The sequence below is a fragment of the Colossoma macropomum genome, unplaced genomic scaffold (assembly GCF_904425465.1).
Source record: "Colossoma macropomum unplaced genomic scaffold, Colossoma_macropomum, whole genome shotgun sequence".
NCBI lineage: Eukaryota > Metazoa > Chordata > Actinopteri > Characiformes > Serrasalmidae > Colossoma > Colossoma macropomum.
Window position 1 is genome coordinate 6,439,398 of NW_023494794.1, and position 20,188 is coordinate 6,459,585.

The following is a 20,188-nucleotide window of genomic DNA, read 5'->3' on the forward strand; positions in this document are numbered from 1 at the left end:
TTGATTACTAGCCAACAAACCTGTGCTTTTCCCTTAATCCCTCTTGCTACTCCATAATACCCTGTTAATGATGGCAGACTTCTGTGGAAAGACACATTAGTTTTGCTAATCGGAATCTTGGCCACTGTTCAGGGACATATCATCCTTAAATACCAACCAATGTACAACGTCTGACAGCTCTCAATGCAATGCTAATTGTAGCTTACAGTAACATCCATACACCCAGAATTAGATCAAATGCTAATGAGTGATATGTAGGACCAGCAACGTACTTGAGCCAAATACCGTAATTTGAGTGCTGCGCAAACACTAAGCTTATGTACGTCCTGTGGGTGGTCTTGCCTAATGCCTGGATTGGATTAGAGGCTGGACTGATCATTAATGACAAAGGAGACCACACATGCAGAGACTGCCCTTGGCTTACATACATATTCTGAATGTTCTAACCTTCCCCATATGCAATCCTGGCAGAATTCTCACCGCCTGCTCTGGATCCCCTCTTCTTGTTCCAATAGGGAACAGCCATAATGAGCTACTGAGTACAGGTCTTAATGATATTTTCGGGGGCTACTCTTCTAACCGAGCCACTGTTATACATGAATTCCCAACAACTATGTGAGAGAAACAGCTGCAGTCAATTATGAAGCACTAAGGGGAGAAACGTAAAACCCAGCATGCATTACACTGGCAGCATCTAGTTGACTGTTAGCATGGTTTTGTAAAAGTTCAGAAATTTTGCTAGCAAGAAAACTCAAAACTCCCATGCCATCCCTTATCTTTCACTGATAATCTGTTGGATCCTTATAGGCCTATCTAGAACCCCTCATAAATTATTTACACTGGTTCTCACGATTGATCAAGAAGATTTATTTGAAAGAGAGGCATTGAGAACTCCCTGTGCTCTTTAGTGTGTATACAGCCATCTCTCTGGAACGAGAACTATTGATTGGTGTGATTTCCCAAGACTCCAGAGAATGAATGAGAATGTGGAAGGCGGGGGAAGGGAGGACTAGCTGATCCAATCAAGCCCCAATGTGGCCTGGCATCAACTGCTCACTTGGCTGTTTGCATGTCTTCATAAACAATGCAACAACCTATAGATTTTGAAACCACAATTATATTTCTAATTTTGAAATAATTAGCACCAAAGCAATCAAGAGTTCATTTTTACAGTACTGTAACACATTTCAAGTGAATACAGAGAGATTACATATCTTACCCAGAACAGTCAGTGCATATCAGTTTTTTTCCTAGCAAATAAGTTACTTTGTATAACTAAATTAGGAGTCCTGGACATGGGTTCTGGACAGGGGGCTTTTTACCTGTCTGCACCAGTAGTTTAGAACCAGACCGACACTGACCTCCTCAGGGGATCTCTGAAGGGTGGTCTCTGATTTTTGCAATGTACTGTAAAACTTTAGCCCATTTCAATTCTGTTTTTTAACTTACCCTCAAGCACTTCGACTGACCATTCGGATGTGCATCACACCTGTATTACAGAAATGGCCACTCATGGCAGAGGAGGCGACACTGAAGAACGCACTTGCCCTCAGCAGGTTAGTCTCAGCAAGCTAATCAGCTAGCCATGCAAACTTTGCAATACAAAACGTTTTTAAGAAGTTTGAGCATAACGTACATAACATGTGAGTAATTGCTTTGTCTGGTTCTAAACTTAGAGTAGAACAGCGGTGCAGCGCCCTTCTTTTTGTTCTTGTTAGCCATGTGGCCTTTAGCATGCTAATGAACCAGCTAGCAGAGGAAAGTGAAGTTGTATCAGCAGTCATGTATAATAGATGAAGTAGTTTGTAACTTACAGCCCAGCAAATCAAACCTTATGGTTTTTGAAATGTTAACATTTTAAAGTAGCGTACTGCTTCAGCTTATAAACAGCTTTGTTCGCCATTGTTTTCAGGTTTGAAAAGGGAAACGCGTCACGTCACGATGATTTCTGGGCAAGTTCTGCTGCTGAAGTCAACACTGGTGTTCACTCGACCCCTCCAGGGGCTCGTCTAACACCTTTCATTTCAGCTAATAAAGTAATGGAACAGTCTTCAGGATGGCACTGGTGATTCCCCGAGGGGAAATGATGAGTCCAAGTGGACGAGGACTTGTTCAAACTGGTACTGAAACAGGGTTTGTTTTGGGCCTGTGTTTCTGTTTTTGACTGTTTTCTTCCATGCACTACTTATTTCACTTCAGTAGCTATAAGGTTTGAGGACGATACTGTTCATACGCTTTTTGTTCCTTGATATGAAGATGGACGTGCCCTTTTCTTCACCTCAGACGGGGCTTAAACTTAAACGTACTGTCTACGGTTTGTTTGGTTTTAACTTCTTGCATGCCTAGCCTTTGTTTAGACTGTCGAATAAAAGGTGAATACTGCACTGGAGATGAGGTATGCACCACTTCACCTTGGCTCTGCTGCTTTTCTTGGCATCACCTGAAAGCATTCTTTGTTCTCCTGCAGAAGATGAAAGGCTCCAAGACTGACAGCAACTGTACAGGTGAGACAGTTTTTTTTCCCCTCTGAAAAGCACCCATTGTCAGTTCTCAGGTCTGCAGCTAAAGTGAAGTATGTTAGCATCTGCATTTATTAGAAGGACTGTTTTAGACTTTGTTTTACAGGTTCAACCAAAACTGCTAACCACCTTTATTTTAAATAGATTGACACATAAATGCTTACTTACCAAGGTGCTTATCTATGTATATGAACAGGAAATTCTTTTAACTAGGTGTCTGTGGAGAAATCAAACTCTAACATGGAAATGGGGACATCTCATTCTTCTCTACAGAAAAAGAGGAATACAGCATTACTGAAAAGAAGAAATGCACAGTGCATTTGTGACATCACACAGTGCAAAATAAAAGTGCCTTTTATGGCTACTGTGAAAAAGGGGTTAAAAAATATATGTATACATACATATACAACTAACCTTATCTTAAACATTACTTTAACCTATCTTTACGGAGCACATATCACATAAAACTCCTTATTTCCTTGCTTTTCATAATTAAAAAGAGTTTGATGTAAAATACAAATATTGTTAAAGTTCCAAGTTCATAAACTGCATATATGAAAACTAAGCTGTGAAAACTGCCTTTTTTATATTCACTGTTTCTGTAATATCACAAAAACCAACGTATTTACATACATTTATCTATTGAGCCTTCAGCAGGTTAGGCCCACTTGCCACACAATTCAGTTTAGAATTCCTTTTGAAAGACACACAATACAGGGCAGCCAATCAGAATAAAGACAATTTAAATATTGGTCTGACAATTTAAATTTAAATTGGTCTTGAAGATATAGCAACAAAAACATCCTGTTTAATTCTAAGGGATAAACAGAGGTTGTAAAATGGTCATGTTAAGAGTAAATATGATTGTTTTGGCACATAAAACCACACAAATGTACCACAGTAATTTTCTATTATTTCAAATATAGTTCCTGACAATGTTAAAATGTGTTAAAATGCATGTGAACATGCAAAGACCAGCAAAAGGGACATCATTAGACACTTCTGTATCTTTTTTTCTGTAGCTCTGAAGTAGTAGTGTGAACTGTGTAGCAGTTGTTTGCACAGTTAAGAAATTAGCCATAAATGTCAGAAAAGCCATAAATTTAAAAGCTTATCCATCAATCAAAAATATGCATGGAAAAGAGAAGTAGACTAATTCTTTATGATTGTCTATTTAATATACAGCAAACACTCAAGTGGGTCAGTTGTACACAGCAGCAATAAGACCATCATACCAACTGAACAGACATCAGCAAACAAACATGAGTAAAGCTACAGATTTAGTATGCTCTTCCTGCTCTTCATATCAAAGCAGTCCAACATCCACAGTTATCAATCATGCATGTGACTTTTATATGACCCCAGTAGGGATCCTAACAAATTCCCATGAATGTGACACCAGCAAGGGAATCAAACCTCTTCTAACATACTGAAACATGTCTAAATTATCTTTATGTGATAGAGTAGCAGAGAAAGAGGAAAAAACTATGTGTGCATGATTACTGCATGTGTTTGTATGCAGCAAGCATATTCAATAGTAGCGGGCAGTATACCAGGTCATATGATCACAGTTCGGTCACAGTTCTTCATTAGATATAAGGTAAAATAATAAATAAATAAATAAATAAAAGGCGAATTAGGTATGTTAAGTTGAGGCAAATGAATGTAAAAAAAAAAATAAAAGAAAACAGTAGACATTCATTGAGACATCATGGGACTTTCCCAGACATCATGGGAAAAACAAACGTTCTAACATCTAACTTGGTGCTCTAACAGGTCAAGTAATGCTAGATTAATGGTTTGATATGTAGCCAATTCTAATGTTTTTAGCATGTGTGCTAACAAAATGAGGGTTTTTGGCTCATATTTTCACTCTTGTGCAGAACATGTAGCTTAGCTTGAATCTGCACATAACTCTGTAACTGTAGACGTTTGTGTGAGTGTGCGCCAAGTATTAATTTGACTATACAATGAGTGTTAGCTACTAGGTTAACACTGCTAGCAAGTGAGGTGAATTTGGCCCCTTTAGGCTTGTATTTTAATGGTTGCAAACCATGAACAAGAGGAGACAATTAAATCATCAATTACAATTATTTATATAACAATTAACTGTCATCTTTCATGATTGTGACAGCCTTAATAACATGACCTACAAGCCATTCATGCTAACTTTATCCCGTTTAAGTGAACAGCTGAGCCAGGGATTCAAAATGAAAATGCAGCAGACCCAATCTAGTCTGTAGCATCAGAAGTAGTCTACTTTGGTTTTGAAGCGGAATGCCCAGTTTTTGGGTTTAGCATTTGCTTAACATGGACACCAGCATGGTCACTGTGCTTCCTCTCGTACCACCTGAGAAGCCTCCTGACTCAGTCAGCTGCATCAGTAGAGGCTGCGTTCTCAAGTGTGAATGACTGACTGCAATATTTTTCAATTTCCAGCAGCATTGCTGTGTCTGATCCTGCACAACACACACTAACACACCGGCACCACATCAGTGTTACTACAGTGCTGAGAATGATCCACCACCCAAGTAGTATCTGCTCTGTGAGGGTCCATGGGGGTCCTGACCACTGAAGAACAGGGTAAAAAAGGGGCTAACAAAGTATGCAGAGAAACAGATGGACTACAGTCTGTAATTGTAGAACTACAAAGTGCACCTATATAGTAAGTGGAGCTGATAAAATGGACAATGAGCGAAGAAACAAGGAGGTGGTCATAATGTTATGCCTGATCGGTGTATACGGTGCTAAAAATTCAGTTTTCCATGATATGGGTTCTTTACAGGGGACATCCATTCCAATTCCTCTTGTCTTAGGACTATCTTGTGACAGGTTCTATTAACTCATGTTAAAATATCTCAGTACAAAATCAAACAGAATGAACTTCAGGAGAGGATGTGGTGGGCTGAAGATTCAGTTGAGGTGTCCAGCCTTGCTACACACCAGTCACTCTGAACTGTCAGGCCTGATAAATGAGCACCGAGCTGTTCAATTTCACATTTCGTCCTTGTCATATCTTCACTCGGTGATCATGCAGCACTGACCCTTGTAGGGCAGGCAGGAGGATATTGATAAAACAATTATCTGCTCGCCGCTCATTTGATTTTCCATTTCAATTACCCCTAGCGAGGATAGGAGCAGGGAAGATTGCACTATTGATTTTTTTTCTTGCTCTCTCTCTCTGTCTCTTGTCGTGGCAGGACAGCAACCGACTTCTTCTCCGCCTGCTTTGATGACATGGCAAGCTCACGGGAGGGTAATAGCTTGCTGTCACTTGTCTGTCTTTTCTTGTTTTGTTGTATTTATGGGTATAGATACGTATACAGTTGTATGCAAAAGATACCTCTGGCCAAATTACCCTTCTAGCAAACAATTAAAAAAACAACATTTTTTCCCACAAATATTAATGTGTAGTTACTTTCTACTTAATTAACTTAAAAATAAAATAGTAAATGTAGCACAGGCAAAAGTTGGGAGCCGTTTCCAGCTGTACAGTCTCACAACTTAATTAATTCATTAGGCCTTACCTGACTTATTAGGACTGGTAAGCCAGGTCAAAAAATGTCTATAGGAACTGTCATCTGATGACCATCTCTAACTCTTCAAACTTTGTACTAACACTCAACAGTCATAGGCTCCTCTAAGCAGCTGACTAAGGATCTGAAAATGAAGCTAACTGATGCCTGAAAAGCAGGGTAAGGCTGTAAAAAGATATGAAAGTGCCTCCAGCTTGGGAACTGTGGAGGTCAAGGCAAGATCTGGAAGACTAAGAAAAATCTTGGATATTACTGCTCTTATGCTGGGCAGAAAGGCAAAGCAAAACCCCCATATGACAGTAAAGACCTACAGGAAGGTTCAGCTGACACAGGAGTGGTGGTGCTGCACTGCTTGCTGAAATATGATCTACATGGAAGAGTCATCAGAAAGAAACCCTTATATGTGACCTCTTCACAAAAGTCAATGTCTGTATTATGCAGAACAACACCTAAATAAGACAGAGGGATTTTGGAAATAAGTGATGAGGTCTGGAAGTGAAAACAGAACTCTCTAGTCTCAATCACCAGCCCTCTGTGGCCGGACATCAGTTTACTACCTCCTCACAAACGTGCTGTTTAGAAGTTGAAAAAAGACTAAGATATTAACAAAGTAGTAGCTGAGGTAACAGACCATTAGCGTTAGTCTGTTTATCTAAAAGACTGATTGCCTTTCTCTGTGTAAATATCAAGCCACCTGAGATCTACTATGGCGTTCTGTGGCCTCCATATGGCATTAATTTAATGCATTAATGGCAAATTGCTGAATGCCACACTGAGAAACTGAACAGTGCTGAGCGTCGCCAAGCATTGACTCAGAATGTCAGCTGGTGGATGTACCTTTATTAAAAACAACAATTTTAATTTTTGGATGTGTGGTGGCCTTAAAGCCCCAGACAACATGGTTTCAAATATTTAAACTTTTATTTTAATAGTAAAGATATGCCACAGATAAAGCATTTACCAGTGTTATATTCAGGAAATATACATACATAATACAATTTAATAGTAGATAAATGCTCCAAAAATGCAGAGCTGCTGTCTGCTCAGAACTGTACGGATGAGACATGCCACACTGACTAATAGTAACATTTCTCTAGAAACGTAAACAACCTGGAGACAGTGGTAAGTGACACTACCAGTGCTACAGATGGCACACACAACAGGCAGGATCAGTGTGGTTCAGTCCTAAACATTTGATTTTGAAGAACAAGAGCCCCCCCACAGGAAGTGGACTGCATTTCTGAAATTGAGGTCACACAAGCTCCTGTTATAAGTCAGTACGGTCATATCGTGGTGGACCGCTAGCTATCGCACTCTTATAAATGAAGTTAATCGTTTATAACTGGATCTTGCAGCAGGTGGCTAATACAAGTAGGAAGCAGTGTCTGGCTATGCTACAAACAAGAGTGTACTAAACAGTGTTGTAGTCAAGACTGCTAGAGCAGAGTCAGAGTCAAGACCAAGACCGGGACACATTGAGTCGGAGTCAAGATCGAGTCCAAATCAAAACCAGGGACAGGAGTAGGCCGAGACTGAGACAAGGCAGAGACAAGTTTAAGATTTTTTTTTTTTTCAGAATATAAAAATTTTATATAAACTTATGTATACACACACACACACACACATATATATATATATACATACATACATACATACACATATTATAGATATACACTTAGACTATATGACAAAATTACTGTCATATAGTCCAAGTCAAACTCTTTTCCTTTCTTTTCTTAAACTTACTGAGAATCACTACCTCAATTCAAATAAAAAACTAAACTACATCCATCTACACCCACTTTTATTGTTAAATGAAAACAGAACTGAAAACAAATAACTGCAGCTCTGTGCTGGATGCTCAGAGGTCGTTACAAATAAAGCTTTAAAACTCAATGACCTAAACAGTCACTTGGAGACTAAACTATAGAAACATGTCAAACTGTCAGAACTCTGTTTGCTGCTTTCCTCATTTCAGCATGATGTCCAGCACTCAGTAGCTAACAAATCAGCCTTCTTATAAGGTGATTCAGAAAAAAAAAGTGATCGTTTAAATCCCTGGAAGCTCCCATCCACCAAGACAAGACTCCAAGTCCAAATGACGTCAAGACTGACACACCAGTTTATGGTCTCAAGACCGAGACCGGACTCGAGTACTACAACACTAGCACTAAACCTTCACAACAAAGCTGATGTTAAAAAGGTGTTAAAAAGGTAAGAACGGCTGTTGTTCCACATAAACTTCACTACATCCATACCTCGCATAATTAACTCCACTTCGTGAGGCTGCTGTGACAGGAGATGATTAAAGAGACATAAAACAGAGAGACATAGTTATGTGTAAACGAGAAATAAAGCGTGAGAACCAGTGACTAATCTGCTATAACTCAAGATAATATTTTATGAACTTCTCTTTCCAATATGCCAAGTAAACACACACTCACACACACTCACAAGCACATAGGCTGTAGCCAAGGGATGCTGAGGCAGACCTCATCACCTTCAACATGGGCCAGATTCATAAAACGTACCAGCAGATTTACCATGATGTTAAGAGCAAATAGCATAGCAGTAACATGTTTGCTTAGAAAAATGCCATATTTAAGTTTTGACCAATTTTTATGTTAGCCCAATGTTTTTAGTGTATAACACCTGGATTACAGCAGGCATTAAGAAAAGCAATGCCTGTTACAGTGCTCCTGTAATACTTCACATATTAACTCTTTACCAAAACTGCCAACAATTTTGCATGTCATTTTAAGCTTTAGTGAAAGAGTCACTTTACCATTATGTGATCTACATGTGTATTCTTGGTTATGAGTAGAATGAACATGTTTTTCTTATATGATGTGCAATAACAGTTGGCGTGACATTGTAACAGAGAAACAGATGTAGTATGTATGAGAAACACACAATAAATAAATGTCTCAAACATGTGGGACAACATTCTAAGCTCATTTCAACAGATATTAAAAGACATATGTAGGGAATATCCAGAGCCACGTCAATATGAAGAAAAATGCATTCGTTCTCATGCTTCATTCGCTTGCTAGTCTTGATGCCAAGACAAAGATAATAAACATGTTAAATATGAAACAACACATTGCGAGGACTACAGGGACCCCTGTCCACTGCCAAAGAGAGACTCAGACTGCCGTTTCATTCCTATTATGGCTGACTGTTGTCACCTGTTTTGACTGATTACAGTTCTCACAGGATAGCACACCATTTAGAGGATAGCGCAAAGTGGAGTGACTTTTGTTAGAGTGAAAGCTGAAACTGAACATGTTCTGTGGTGAGTGCGGAGAATGTGTGGTTCTGATACATGTAGCTCTGTGTCCCGGGGCTGCTATCATGCTTAGGTTTTTTGAGCCTGAGACTGATCAACCTGCACTTTGATCCTCTCTTTTTGAGTCCCATCCCTAGTTATGGACAGTGCAGAGATGTTTTTGTCCATGTATAGTCTATGTCTTAATTCTAGTCAGGTTATCTACTAGCAGATCCTCTTTAAAGAAGCCAGAGGCAAATGTGGATGCAGAAACATGCTAGTTTCGTAGCAAACAAGAAAATGTCTAGAATCAAAGGCCCTCTTTACTCCTTTCATTAACATGCATTTTAGCTGATCGGGTCTCGTTTGGTTTTCATTGACTGCATGAAAAGCCAGGTGTAAACACCCCCAGGACGCATTGTGAGTGTTTTACAATTGGATCAAACTCAAACCACATTCAGAGGTGGTCAGAGATGGACCTTGACTGGATTTAACTCATGCAAACACAATGCACTTTTGCTATTCTGTTTACAATTACGTCAGTGGAAATGCTGACTAGCAAGTGAGAGGATAAACAACAAAAACGAGACATGGAGGATACGCAAGGCTGGAGTTAGCCCCAAACCGAGAGCCTTCATGCATACTAGGCCATTGAAAGTGTCTCCAGGCCAAGCTTATCCACTCTTATAGTAACAGAGGAAAAGAGCAAACGTTAAAAAGTATGTACAATCGGATCTCAGCTGGTCAAACTGGGGACGCAAGTGTAAACAGGCTCTGGCAAAATTTATTCACATACAATCTGGACACAAAACACACATTAATGCGTGGTGTAAACAAGCTCAAATTGTGCACAGTCCTAGTACAATATACTACATATGTGACTTTGTTTACACAGACTCCCAGCATGCACAGCAAACTTAACTTCAGTCATATGCTGCAATGGAGGTGCTTATCATTAAGAAATCAGCTAGACAGCAGCACAACTACAGATGAACGCAATATTAAGTAATTATAATCATTATAAACAATATAGGCCCATTTCTCCCATTGAGGAGTGTAATGGGTTTCCCACGCAAGTCTTTCAGATCTTTGTATTCTCCCTTGAGCTATTCAGTTCCACCTACTACACTCTGCAAGAGTGGGCTTATAAAAGAGACCGATTGGATGCACAGCCGGAAAGAAAAGCCACACATCCACCACTGAATTTTTTTTTTAATTGCTTGTTTATTCTACAATTACAAAGAATATGAAGGCATCCACACTGATGAATGCGACTGGGTAAAATCATTATAGGAAATAACAGGCAGGCTAAAACATCAAGCCCACACTAATAAACCACTTGCAGGTTTCCTCAATGAGCCTTGACTGTTTTTCTCTTTTTGTAACCCTGTGATGTCACTGAATGCTCAACAGTGAGAGGTGTGACCAAACACGAAGCAGTAAATACACTGGACCAGGGAATTAATTAAAACCAAGGAATTAGAATTCAAAATACTCAGAAAAGTACAAATTTATCAGTTTATAATTTTACATGAATACAGTGCTGAGTATATGGAACTAGTTGCTCCTTACTTCTGCTGTTAACCCCTTAGTGCCAAGACAAAAATGGCTATTTCTGCCTTTTAATGTATGTAATTGCTTTATGACAGTAGCATTATCACTGTATCAGTATGAGGCCTATAAGAGGCCCTAGGCAAGATTTTGTTTTCGTTGGTGCACTGCCCTCCTCAATACACACAGCATGTTTTGGGTTCAAATCTGGAGACCGAGAGGGCCATTGAAAACTTTGATTTTGTGTTTTAACAACCAATTCTGATGTGTTGTGTGATCAATTTTGATGTGTGTTTGGGGTCATTATCTTACTGGAAGATCCATCCATGGCCAAGTTTTAGCCTGCTGGCAGAGGCAGATAGATTTTGGGCTAAAATCTCCTGCCATTTAGTAGAATTCATCAAGCCATTGCTTTTTCTAAGAGTCCCTGGACCACCAGCAACAAAACAGCCCCAAAGCATCAAAGATCAAATGTATGCAGTCTCTTTTTTGCCAGAAGTGATGTTATTGTGCATAACCACACATAAGGCTTCTTTCATGGAACTCCTCAAAAAGCTTCTGGCCATGGCTGACAGTGGATTTGAAAATTTGATACCCCAAGATGAAACTAAATTGTGCAATTCTGAAACTGTGATCTTTGAGTTCCTCTCTGTCTCGCTTATCATCCTCTTTATTGCCAGTAGGGGCACTGTGCTCATGTATCCTTTTCCTGGCAAATTTTCAACAGTTTCATACTGTATCATCACCCTAATTGTGTTTAATGGATGACTAATTTTTTTATAACTTAAAATTTCCTAACCTGAAAGGCTATACTCGGGCCTATTACATCTCTTCATATATTAAGATGGTGGAGCCCACCTTGAATGCATGATATGAATTGGTTTTATGACTACTGACAACCAACCAATATATCCAATACAAAAACTAATAACCATTCACTAGTTTTGTCACTGCAAAACAATGATATGGAGAACCCACCTCCAACCCCTCCCCTCCCGCCAGCATTGCAGAGTCTCTAGGCAGAGTCTCTAACGCCGACCCAGCCTAGTGTTACTTTGACTTGTGTCAGCATCCCAGTCAAGTTTAGTGAGTTGAATAGTATGTCACCGAAGTCTCTTAAAGGCATAGCAGGCTTGGTATCAAGCTTAAAAGGTGACATTACTTTTAGATGTAAATTTGACATCTTAGTTTTTCTGTCTTGTCAAATTCCATTTTTTTTTTTTTGCATTCAGCCACAAGAGCAATAGTGAGGTCAGGTACTGATGTTGGGTGATTAGCTTTGCTACTCCAACTCATCCCAAAGGTCCTGGATGAAGCTCCATCACTATAGAGAATGCAGTTCCACCGCTCCATAGCCCAAGGCCGGTGGGCTTTACTCCCCCACAAACCAATGCTTGGCATTGGGAATGGTGACCTTAGGCTAATGTGCAGCTGCTCCAGAACATCTCATTCTATTGGCAATGCTTTTCTATGGAGATTTTACAAGCTATATGTGCACAACTGAACTCCTGTGTCCAAATACTTTTGGACATACAGTGCTGTGCAAAGGTCAGAGACCACCTTTCACTGATGTAATTTTCTGTCAAAACAGGCATTAAGTACAAGATTCATTTTTCAGGAAAAAGAGAAAATATAAATGTTAAAGAAAATTACACAAAAGCTTTAATAACTAAATATAACATCAATATAATATGCAGTTTTTTCATTCCATGCTTTGTCTTTAGTACAGCTTCAAGAATGGCTGTTCTTTTCAGGAGACTTTCTTCAGTTTTTTTAAAGAAATCTGCATGGATATTTTTCCACACATCCGAAGTTCAGTCTTAGAAGTTGGTTGCATTTTCAGCTTCTTGTAATCAAGTAATCCCAAACACATTCAGTGAAGTTGAGGTCTGGACACCAATGTGGACAGTCAATCATTCTGAAAATACCAGCAGCTTCTTTGTTTGATTTGCAAATTTCCCTTTTTTTGAATAACGGCTTCTTGACAGTGGCACATCTTTTCAGAGTCAGAGCACTGAGTTGTCTTCTCACAGTGGAAGGATGGAAAGGAACACCTGCAGACTTTTTCAGATCTGAAGCAAAAGTGGAGCTTGACTGTCTCCTCTCTCTCAAAGATGAAAGCTTTAAGTGCTGTTTATCTGATGGGGACAGTTTTGGTGGTCTACTAACTCTTGCATAGTTGTTAGGAGACCCAATATCTCTGTATCCTTTAATTTTTTTTTTTAAAACTCTAGTTTTAGAAACTCCTATTTTTCATTTATTTTTTTTTACGTTACTCTTCCTTACGCAAATGGATTACCTAATATCTAATCTCCTCAGAAATATCTCCTGAAAATGAATAACTTGTACCTAATGCCTGTTTTGACTGGAAATAAATAAATGAAAGGTAGACGTTTATGTGCACTACTGTTTCGTCATTTTTACCATAAACTTCCATTACACTGTGGGTGGGCAGCATCCAGACCTCCTTGAGTAGAAATGAGACTCACTTGGCCTTGTATGGCGCTAAGTACCTTCATTCATCAAATCCAAGAGAACTGAAACTTTGATTTATGAAATATTTAAGGTTAAATCCAAGCTTGAGGTCATGAAATAAGAATTTGAGAGATGAGAATCAGTTTTCTGTCCTGGCTGGTAAAAAGCTAATAGGCCATACTTGTTGGACATCAACAACAAAAGCAAGGCAAAGTAAAAACAGCAGGCCACCTTCAAAATACAGATAAGACAAACAGCCTAAGTGGTTTAATGAGTGTCATTGGCATCACCAGGTAAGAAGTTCTTTGCAGTTCTTATTTGAAGTTCTTATTTAAAAGGACACTTACCGGTTTTCTCTTTGATTTCACAGAGCACGCTGAACAGAGCTGGCTTCATTCTGTGACAGTTCAGGCCATGTTTTCTTTAGATGAAAAGAAAAAGAAAAGGAAAATTGGTTAGGCCAACTTAAAGACTGGAATATCACTTAACAGACTTCACAATGAAACCATTTTAATAATAAACATTCACAGTTAAAAGATCCTAAGTACACTTTTTGCCACGAGATAGTCAATCCATTATATTACATTACATTACATTCCATACATGACAGAACTTTATTGGTTTGGTTTATTATAACTAAAGCCCTGTATCAAAAGGTACCAATAGTGCTACCCTATGCAAAACAGTGCTCAGCTTAATGTGGAATTTTTACAGATATCTGCATAATTTAACCAGTATGATGTGAAAAAAGTCATTCAAAATGTGCTGTTCTAGACAAACTTTCCAAGAAAGAATTGTTCACAGTGGTGGTGATAGGAACCAGATCAAAGAGTTTAATGCCTCTAAAAGCTATTTCACCCAGTTTTGAGATCCGGAGAGGTACATCCAAGGCATTTTAAGGCAAAACAGTACCCAAAGAAAATAAATTTACCACTATTTTACCATCATCAACATTACATATAAGAACTTGTGTAAGCTAAATGGTCATTTTGGATAGTAAATAAAAAAGCTATATTTGTGCTGTAGATATTGTGACCCCTGGTTCCTCTCACCACCATTGTAAAGAAATCCATGTTGGCATGTTTCTCTACAGTGAAGTATTTCACATCAAACCACTCCGAATGAATTTATTTACATCACAACCACTGAATTATGCAGAAATTTTGAAAAAACAGTGGCATTCCCGTTTAATGAGACATGCAGCGCAGTGGTGCTCCAAATATTTTATCTTTCTAGGGCTGAAAGGAGATTGTATTACTGTTAGACCACAACAGAGAGCAATGCAAGCGTTAGTGCAGGAAGATACATCGTTTACAACAGTATATCATGACACTGACAAGCTGGGACATTGCTGTGTACTTTTAGTGATATTTTTAGCCATTTCATATATAATGAGTGTTACATCCATAACACCATCCATGTTTCTGTTGCCAAGATCGTTTTTAACTTTTTAATTTTCTTTTATGTGCTTTACTCATGAAATTCAGACATTTTCTGCATGAATAAATCATTAAAATGTAAACCTTTCTAGAAGTTCTAACATGAAATACTATGTTGCAGAGAAAGAGAAAGAGTCAGAATTGTTCACAGTGGTGGTGATAGGAACCAGACATCTGAAACTTTTAATGCTTCTTAAATCTCCCTCATAGAAAGTTATTACATGAAATGGTTACGAATGCGTTGCCTGATGTCTGAGACATTGTTTTACAGTAGTTTTGAGATGAGATTTTGGCCTAAACTGTATTTTTTAAATATATAGATGATGTAGAGGTACATGCAGGTCATTGTAAAGCAAGATGTAACATAAGATGTTATGTGTTCACAACTTTTCAAAGGTGTGTCTGTTAGTCAAGTACTGACCAGAGTCAACAGTTCTACTTAGAAGCATGTGTTCTATATAAAACTGTTTGCATGCTTAAATGGTTCTTTGCATGGAGACATGGAATTTACACAAACCCCTTTTGAAAATGGTTCTATGTAGCACCAACAAGGGTTTTACTGCTGCTCTGATGTCAAGCTTGTAACAAGAGCAGAATCCTATTTATGTGCTATATAGAACCATTTTCAAAAAGGTTCTATATCGAACCACACAGAACACATTCTCAATCAATCTGAAGAACGATTTCACCATGCAAAGAACCATTTAAACATGCAAATTCATGGTTCTAAATCGAACCATTGCCTTTATTAAAGAACGCTTGAAAAAACATCTTTTTAAGTGTGTAGTGTCATGATTATTTTGGTTTTAATAAAATGAAATGTTCAGTCATTCATTTTAATAAAATAAACATTAAGGCATAGGGTCATTCAAAACATTAGGCAGTCAGTTAAAATGGGATCTGTTGAATAGCCTTCATTTTTGGTAAAATATAACCTTTTTGCTGAGAGTATCCATTAAAACCTGATGCTAATGCTTTCTAATGGGAACTGGCTTAATGGTTATACTTAAAGACCTCTAGTATCCCATTAGGAAGCCATCAAATACACAGTCCAAGAACACCTGTTAAGCCATTAGAACCCTTTAAACTGTGATATCAACCGATAAGAAAAACACAGAATACCATTAGTGGCTATTGTTCACCAACAGCAACCAACTGAAACTTTTAATTGTTTCTATGATTTTTTTTAGCGGGGTTATTAATGCTAATTTAGGCTAAACATCATCGAAAACCGCGATACTGGAATATATTTGGAAAATATCGTGATCCAGAACTGCCTCAGTATCGCCCAGCTCCAGCTATAGGGTGAATGGAGATGTATAAACTAACTTCGCTTGCGCTTCGTCCAGGCTTTGGTCCGTGATAGCCATTATTTGGTGGAGGATGTCTCCGATGTCCTGCTTTCTTCCGTCGTCCTCCGAGCCCTGGTGGTCGAGCGAAGGCGCTAAAGCCATGCCCCCGTGCACCGTGCGGCTCAGGGTCACGCCGCCGAGGGACTGCATGATGTGGGTCTGTTCGTCCATGCTGTGCCGCAACGCAATCAATGCGCTCTTCTGATGCACAGACGGCGTTTCAAACGGGCAGCGCGTGCATGTGCGTACAATAGCTGTCCGGACAGACGCTGACCAGTAGTAGGATTAGAATGGGGAAACAAACAACAGAAAACAAGAGACGCGTCCAATTCGCAGACTGGCTACTGCAACCTCCTCTTCTGTCCACTGACTTGTTTTTCTAAGGAGTTCCCGCTTCAGCTTTACTGCGCGTGATCCTCCTCAAACAGGTCCCTCTCCAAAACTTCATCCAAGAAATCCGCTCTGAGACCCTCCAGAGAGGCGAGCAGCGTCCGGACAGAGACGGATCAGCTCAGACTGAGAGCGAGGCTGCATCAGAGCGCCGAGTCTCAGCTGAAGTACCCGAGAGAAGAAGGAGGAGGAGAAACAGACTCTTCAGCTTCTCTCACACTCCGAGCTCCGCGGACGCGCCTGATGACTGACGCTGACAGGATCTGAGAGGTGCGCGCGTCGGGTGGCGGTGGTCGTGATTCTCGCGCGAGCCGTGTGTTGCACTGCCTCATTGGGCTGGCAGTTAGACGTAAAGGCTCCGCCCTCTCGTGGCTGTAGCATGTTAGCTATTCTCACACTTAAAAAGAGGTTCTTTAGTAAAAAGTTCTTTGTAGACCCATTTCATGCTTAAATGGTACTTCAGATTAATGGAGATGTTGTGTATGGTTCTATATAGAACCTCTTTGAAAATGGTTCCACACAGCACCAAAATGTTTCTGCTATTGTTATGAAGCCAAGCTTGTACAAAAAGGTGAATCTTTAGAGGGGTATGCTTCTATTTAAAACCACAAGTTGTACATAGGACCATTTCATACTTGAATGGTTCTTTAGTGATGGAGAATGTATTGTATATGGTTCTATATAGAACCTTTTCAAAAATGGTTCTATCTAGCACCAAAAAGGGTTCTGCTAATGTTATGATGCCAAGCTTGTACACTCTTTAAAAAGTGGTTCTTTGGTAAAGGGAGTGGTTTATTTAGAACCCTGAGTTCTATATTGAACCATTTCATGCTTAAATGGTTCTTCAGATTGATGAAGGTGTTGTGTATGATTCTAATTAGGACCTTTTCGAAGATGGTTCTGTATAGCACCAAAAAGGGTTCTGCTATTGCTGCAATGCCAAGCTTGTACATTCTTGTAAACAAAATGATGGTTCTTCAAGGGTTCTAAATAGAAGCATTTCATACTTAAATGGTTCTTTGCATGGTAAAATGGTTCCTGATGGAAAACTGGAAAATTGGTTCTTTATAGCACTTCTATTTTTATGATATCAAGCCTTTAACAATAGCAGAACCCTTTTTTTTGTTCGAAAAAGTTTAAAATAGAACTATATACAACACATTCTCGTCAGTCTGAAGAACCATTCCACCATGCAGAGAATTATTTAAAGATGAAATAATTCTTCTACATAGAACTTAACATACTCTACTCACCAACAGGAGAGCTAATAGAGTGTAATGATACACTCATAATGGTGATAATGAACATTGATCATGTCATCTAAAGAAAACCACAAAACCACACTCCTAAAGTAAGAGTCATTCTGTTCCAAGTGCCTTAAAGGGGAGTTCCATCAATTATTCAAAATCTCTGGATAATTAAATTGTTAAGATTAAAAAAGCCGTTCAGAGTGGTTTGATTTGAAGTGCTCCATTCTAGAGTCAGATTTGTTTACAGTGGTGGTAATAGGAACCAGATGCCTGAACAGTTTAACCCCTCTAAAAGCTCCCTCACAAAAAGTTATTACATTATATGGTTACAGATATGCTGCCTGATGTCATACATTGTTTTATGAAAGTTTTGCGCTATGGATTTGGCCTAAAATGTCTATTTTTATAAGCACTTTTTTTGGCAGAGGAGTGCATGTATGGCACTGTGAGGCAAAAGCCCCTAAAGAAAGCTTATTTTTCCAGATTTACCACAATGTTTTCATTAAGCAATAGAATAGTGGGAGTGTGTTATCGCGTGAACATGGCATGTAGTGTTTTAATGTTAACAATTCCTTCCGCCAAATTATAGTTCTTTAACAAGCAGCTTGTTGCTAAGTCAAAGTAAAAAACTCTGCTCACTCGCTGCACAGTATGCTGTAAGCCTCGCCTCTTGAAGTACGGACTGAGCCATAAAACTGCCGCAATATCAAGTTTAGCTCAGTTTTGTCAATTTTTGCTTCATCAGTATTAATGTTGTTTTGTTCCAGTCAGTCTGTAAAGCATTGAACAGCCCATTTTGTTTTGGGGCATGGTATTAGTTCCATTTCTGGCAAATTCCAGGTTGTTTAGGTGTTCTTCTGTATTCAGTCGTATTGACAGTTTGGGAATTCAGTGTAGTCTCATCTTCAGAGTCTGACCAAATCAGTCCACAACATTTGATGTTCTGTATAAGAAACAAAATCTACTAATAAGCTTTTTTAAACATATTAATTAGTTTATCATTTTACTGCCAGTTAAAAAGGTATGCTCATAAACAGTGGCATGTCAAAGTTTGAGTGCCACTGGCCAAATGGCATAATACTGATTTTCTAAGAGGAAATAATTTAACACACTTCTGCACATTTTGATGCACAATTACTGTTTATTTACTGAACTTTACTGAAAAAACTGTAAATAAAACATGGTCTGTGCTAAAGTTATGGCACCTTTTTATAAAATATTAAACTTAGCAAATAAGTAGAAGCTGGGCATTAAAATTTGACTTATTGACTTATTTTCATTCCGAGCACAAAACATGTAATTCAACCAAGGGATATTTCGGAAAGCAGGATTTCTCAGTTAGCCAGAGGACTTACACCCAAAAATGAGGTTGTCCATCAGCTCTCTTCCTATTGGACAGACTTATCTTTGGGATTGAAGGAGAATTCCACCCATCTTTCAAAATTTCTAAGTAATTCAGTCATTGACAGGTAAACAAAGTCATTCAGAGTGGTTTGACTGAAATGCTCCATTCTAGAGAAATGATCCTCTTTAACCAGACAAAAAAAAACAAACAAAAAAAAACCAATACATTTCCAGAATGGAGATGGATTTGATATGAGATGATTCATTGATAGTTCATAATTTACAGTGATTGTGACAGAAACCAGTGGTTGTGATAGCTATAATGCAATTTCAAAATAGTCATTTTATTTATTAGCCAGTATGACCATATGTCTTCAGAGTTTTTATATGTGATGTTGATAATGGTAAAATAGTGGTAAATCTAAAGAAAATAATTCTTTTGGTACTCTTTTGCCTTGCAACACCCTATAAGTATCTCTCAAACATAAATGCATTTAAAAGAATACATGTGAGGCCTAAAGCCTATATCTTAAAACTATTGTAAAACAATATCTCAGGAATCAGGCAGCATATCAATAAACATTTCATGCAATAACTCGCTGTGAAGTAGACATTAATGCTTCAGACCTCTGGCTTACGTGAATGTCTTTATTGTACATTTAACCATTTAATTGTGCTGAAATTTAGATAGAACTGCTGCAATGTCGCTCCCCATGATTTCAAACAGGCCTTAAACATATCTAAGATTAGTAAATGAGATTAAGATGAGATTTCTTTTAAAATATTTCTTTCCTTTTGAAATTAAACGAGCATGAGCTCACGGTGGTAAATTCTTCACTCATTCTACAGCATGGACAGAATATGATATGGAAAGTAACAGTGAACAGCTCTTGAGCATGTTTTAAATTTGTTATGTTCATAAACTCAAACCAATATCCATTGGCCACACTACTACTAACTTTTTTCCTCTTTTTTTCCTTTATTTTATTGTTAGTCATTCAATTCACAGTTCATAGTAGTGCAGTGTGATGTATTACAGGCAGTGATGAAGTGGCCATAAACCT

At 38.6% G+C, this 20,188-nt stretch overlaps 1 protein-coding gene across 2 annotated transcripts in view; it reads right to left on the minus strand.

The window, feature by feature from the left end:
* pbx3a (pre-B-cell leukemia homeobox 3a) overlaps positions 1-16,807 on the minus strand; it is a 59,601-nt gene extending 42,794 nt beyond the window's left edge. For both annotated transcript variants that reach the window (XM_036579975.1, XM_036579974.1), the window contains exons 1-2: positions 16,118-16,807; positions 13,697-13,770 (exon numbers count right to left, since the gene is read on the minus strand). In XM_036579975.1, coding sequence (XP_036435868.1) covers positions 13,697-13,770; positions 16,118-16,311 — 268 coding nt within the window. In that variant the 5' untranslated portion in view covers positions 16,312-16,807. The remainder of the gene's footprint in view (positions 1-13,696; positions 13,771-16,117) is intronic.
* Positions 16,808-20,188: the final 3,381 nt, after the last annotated feature.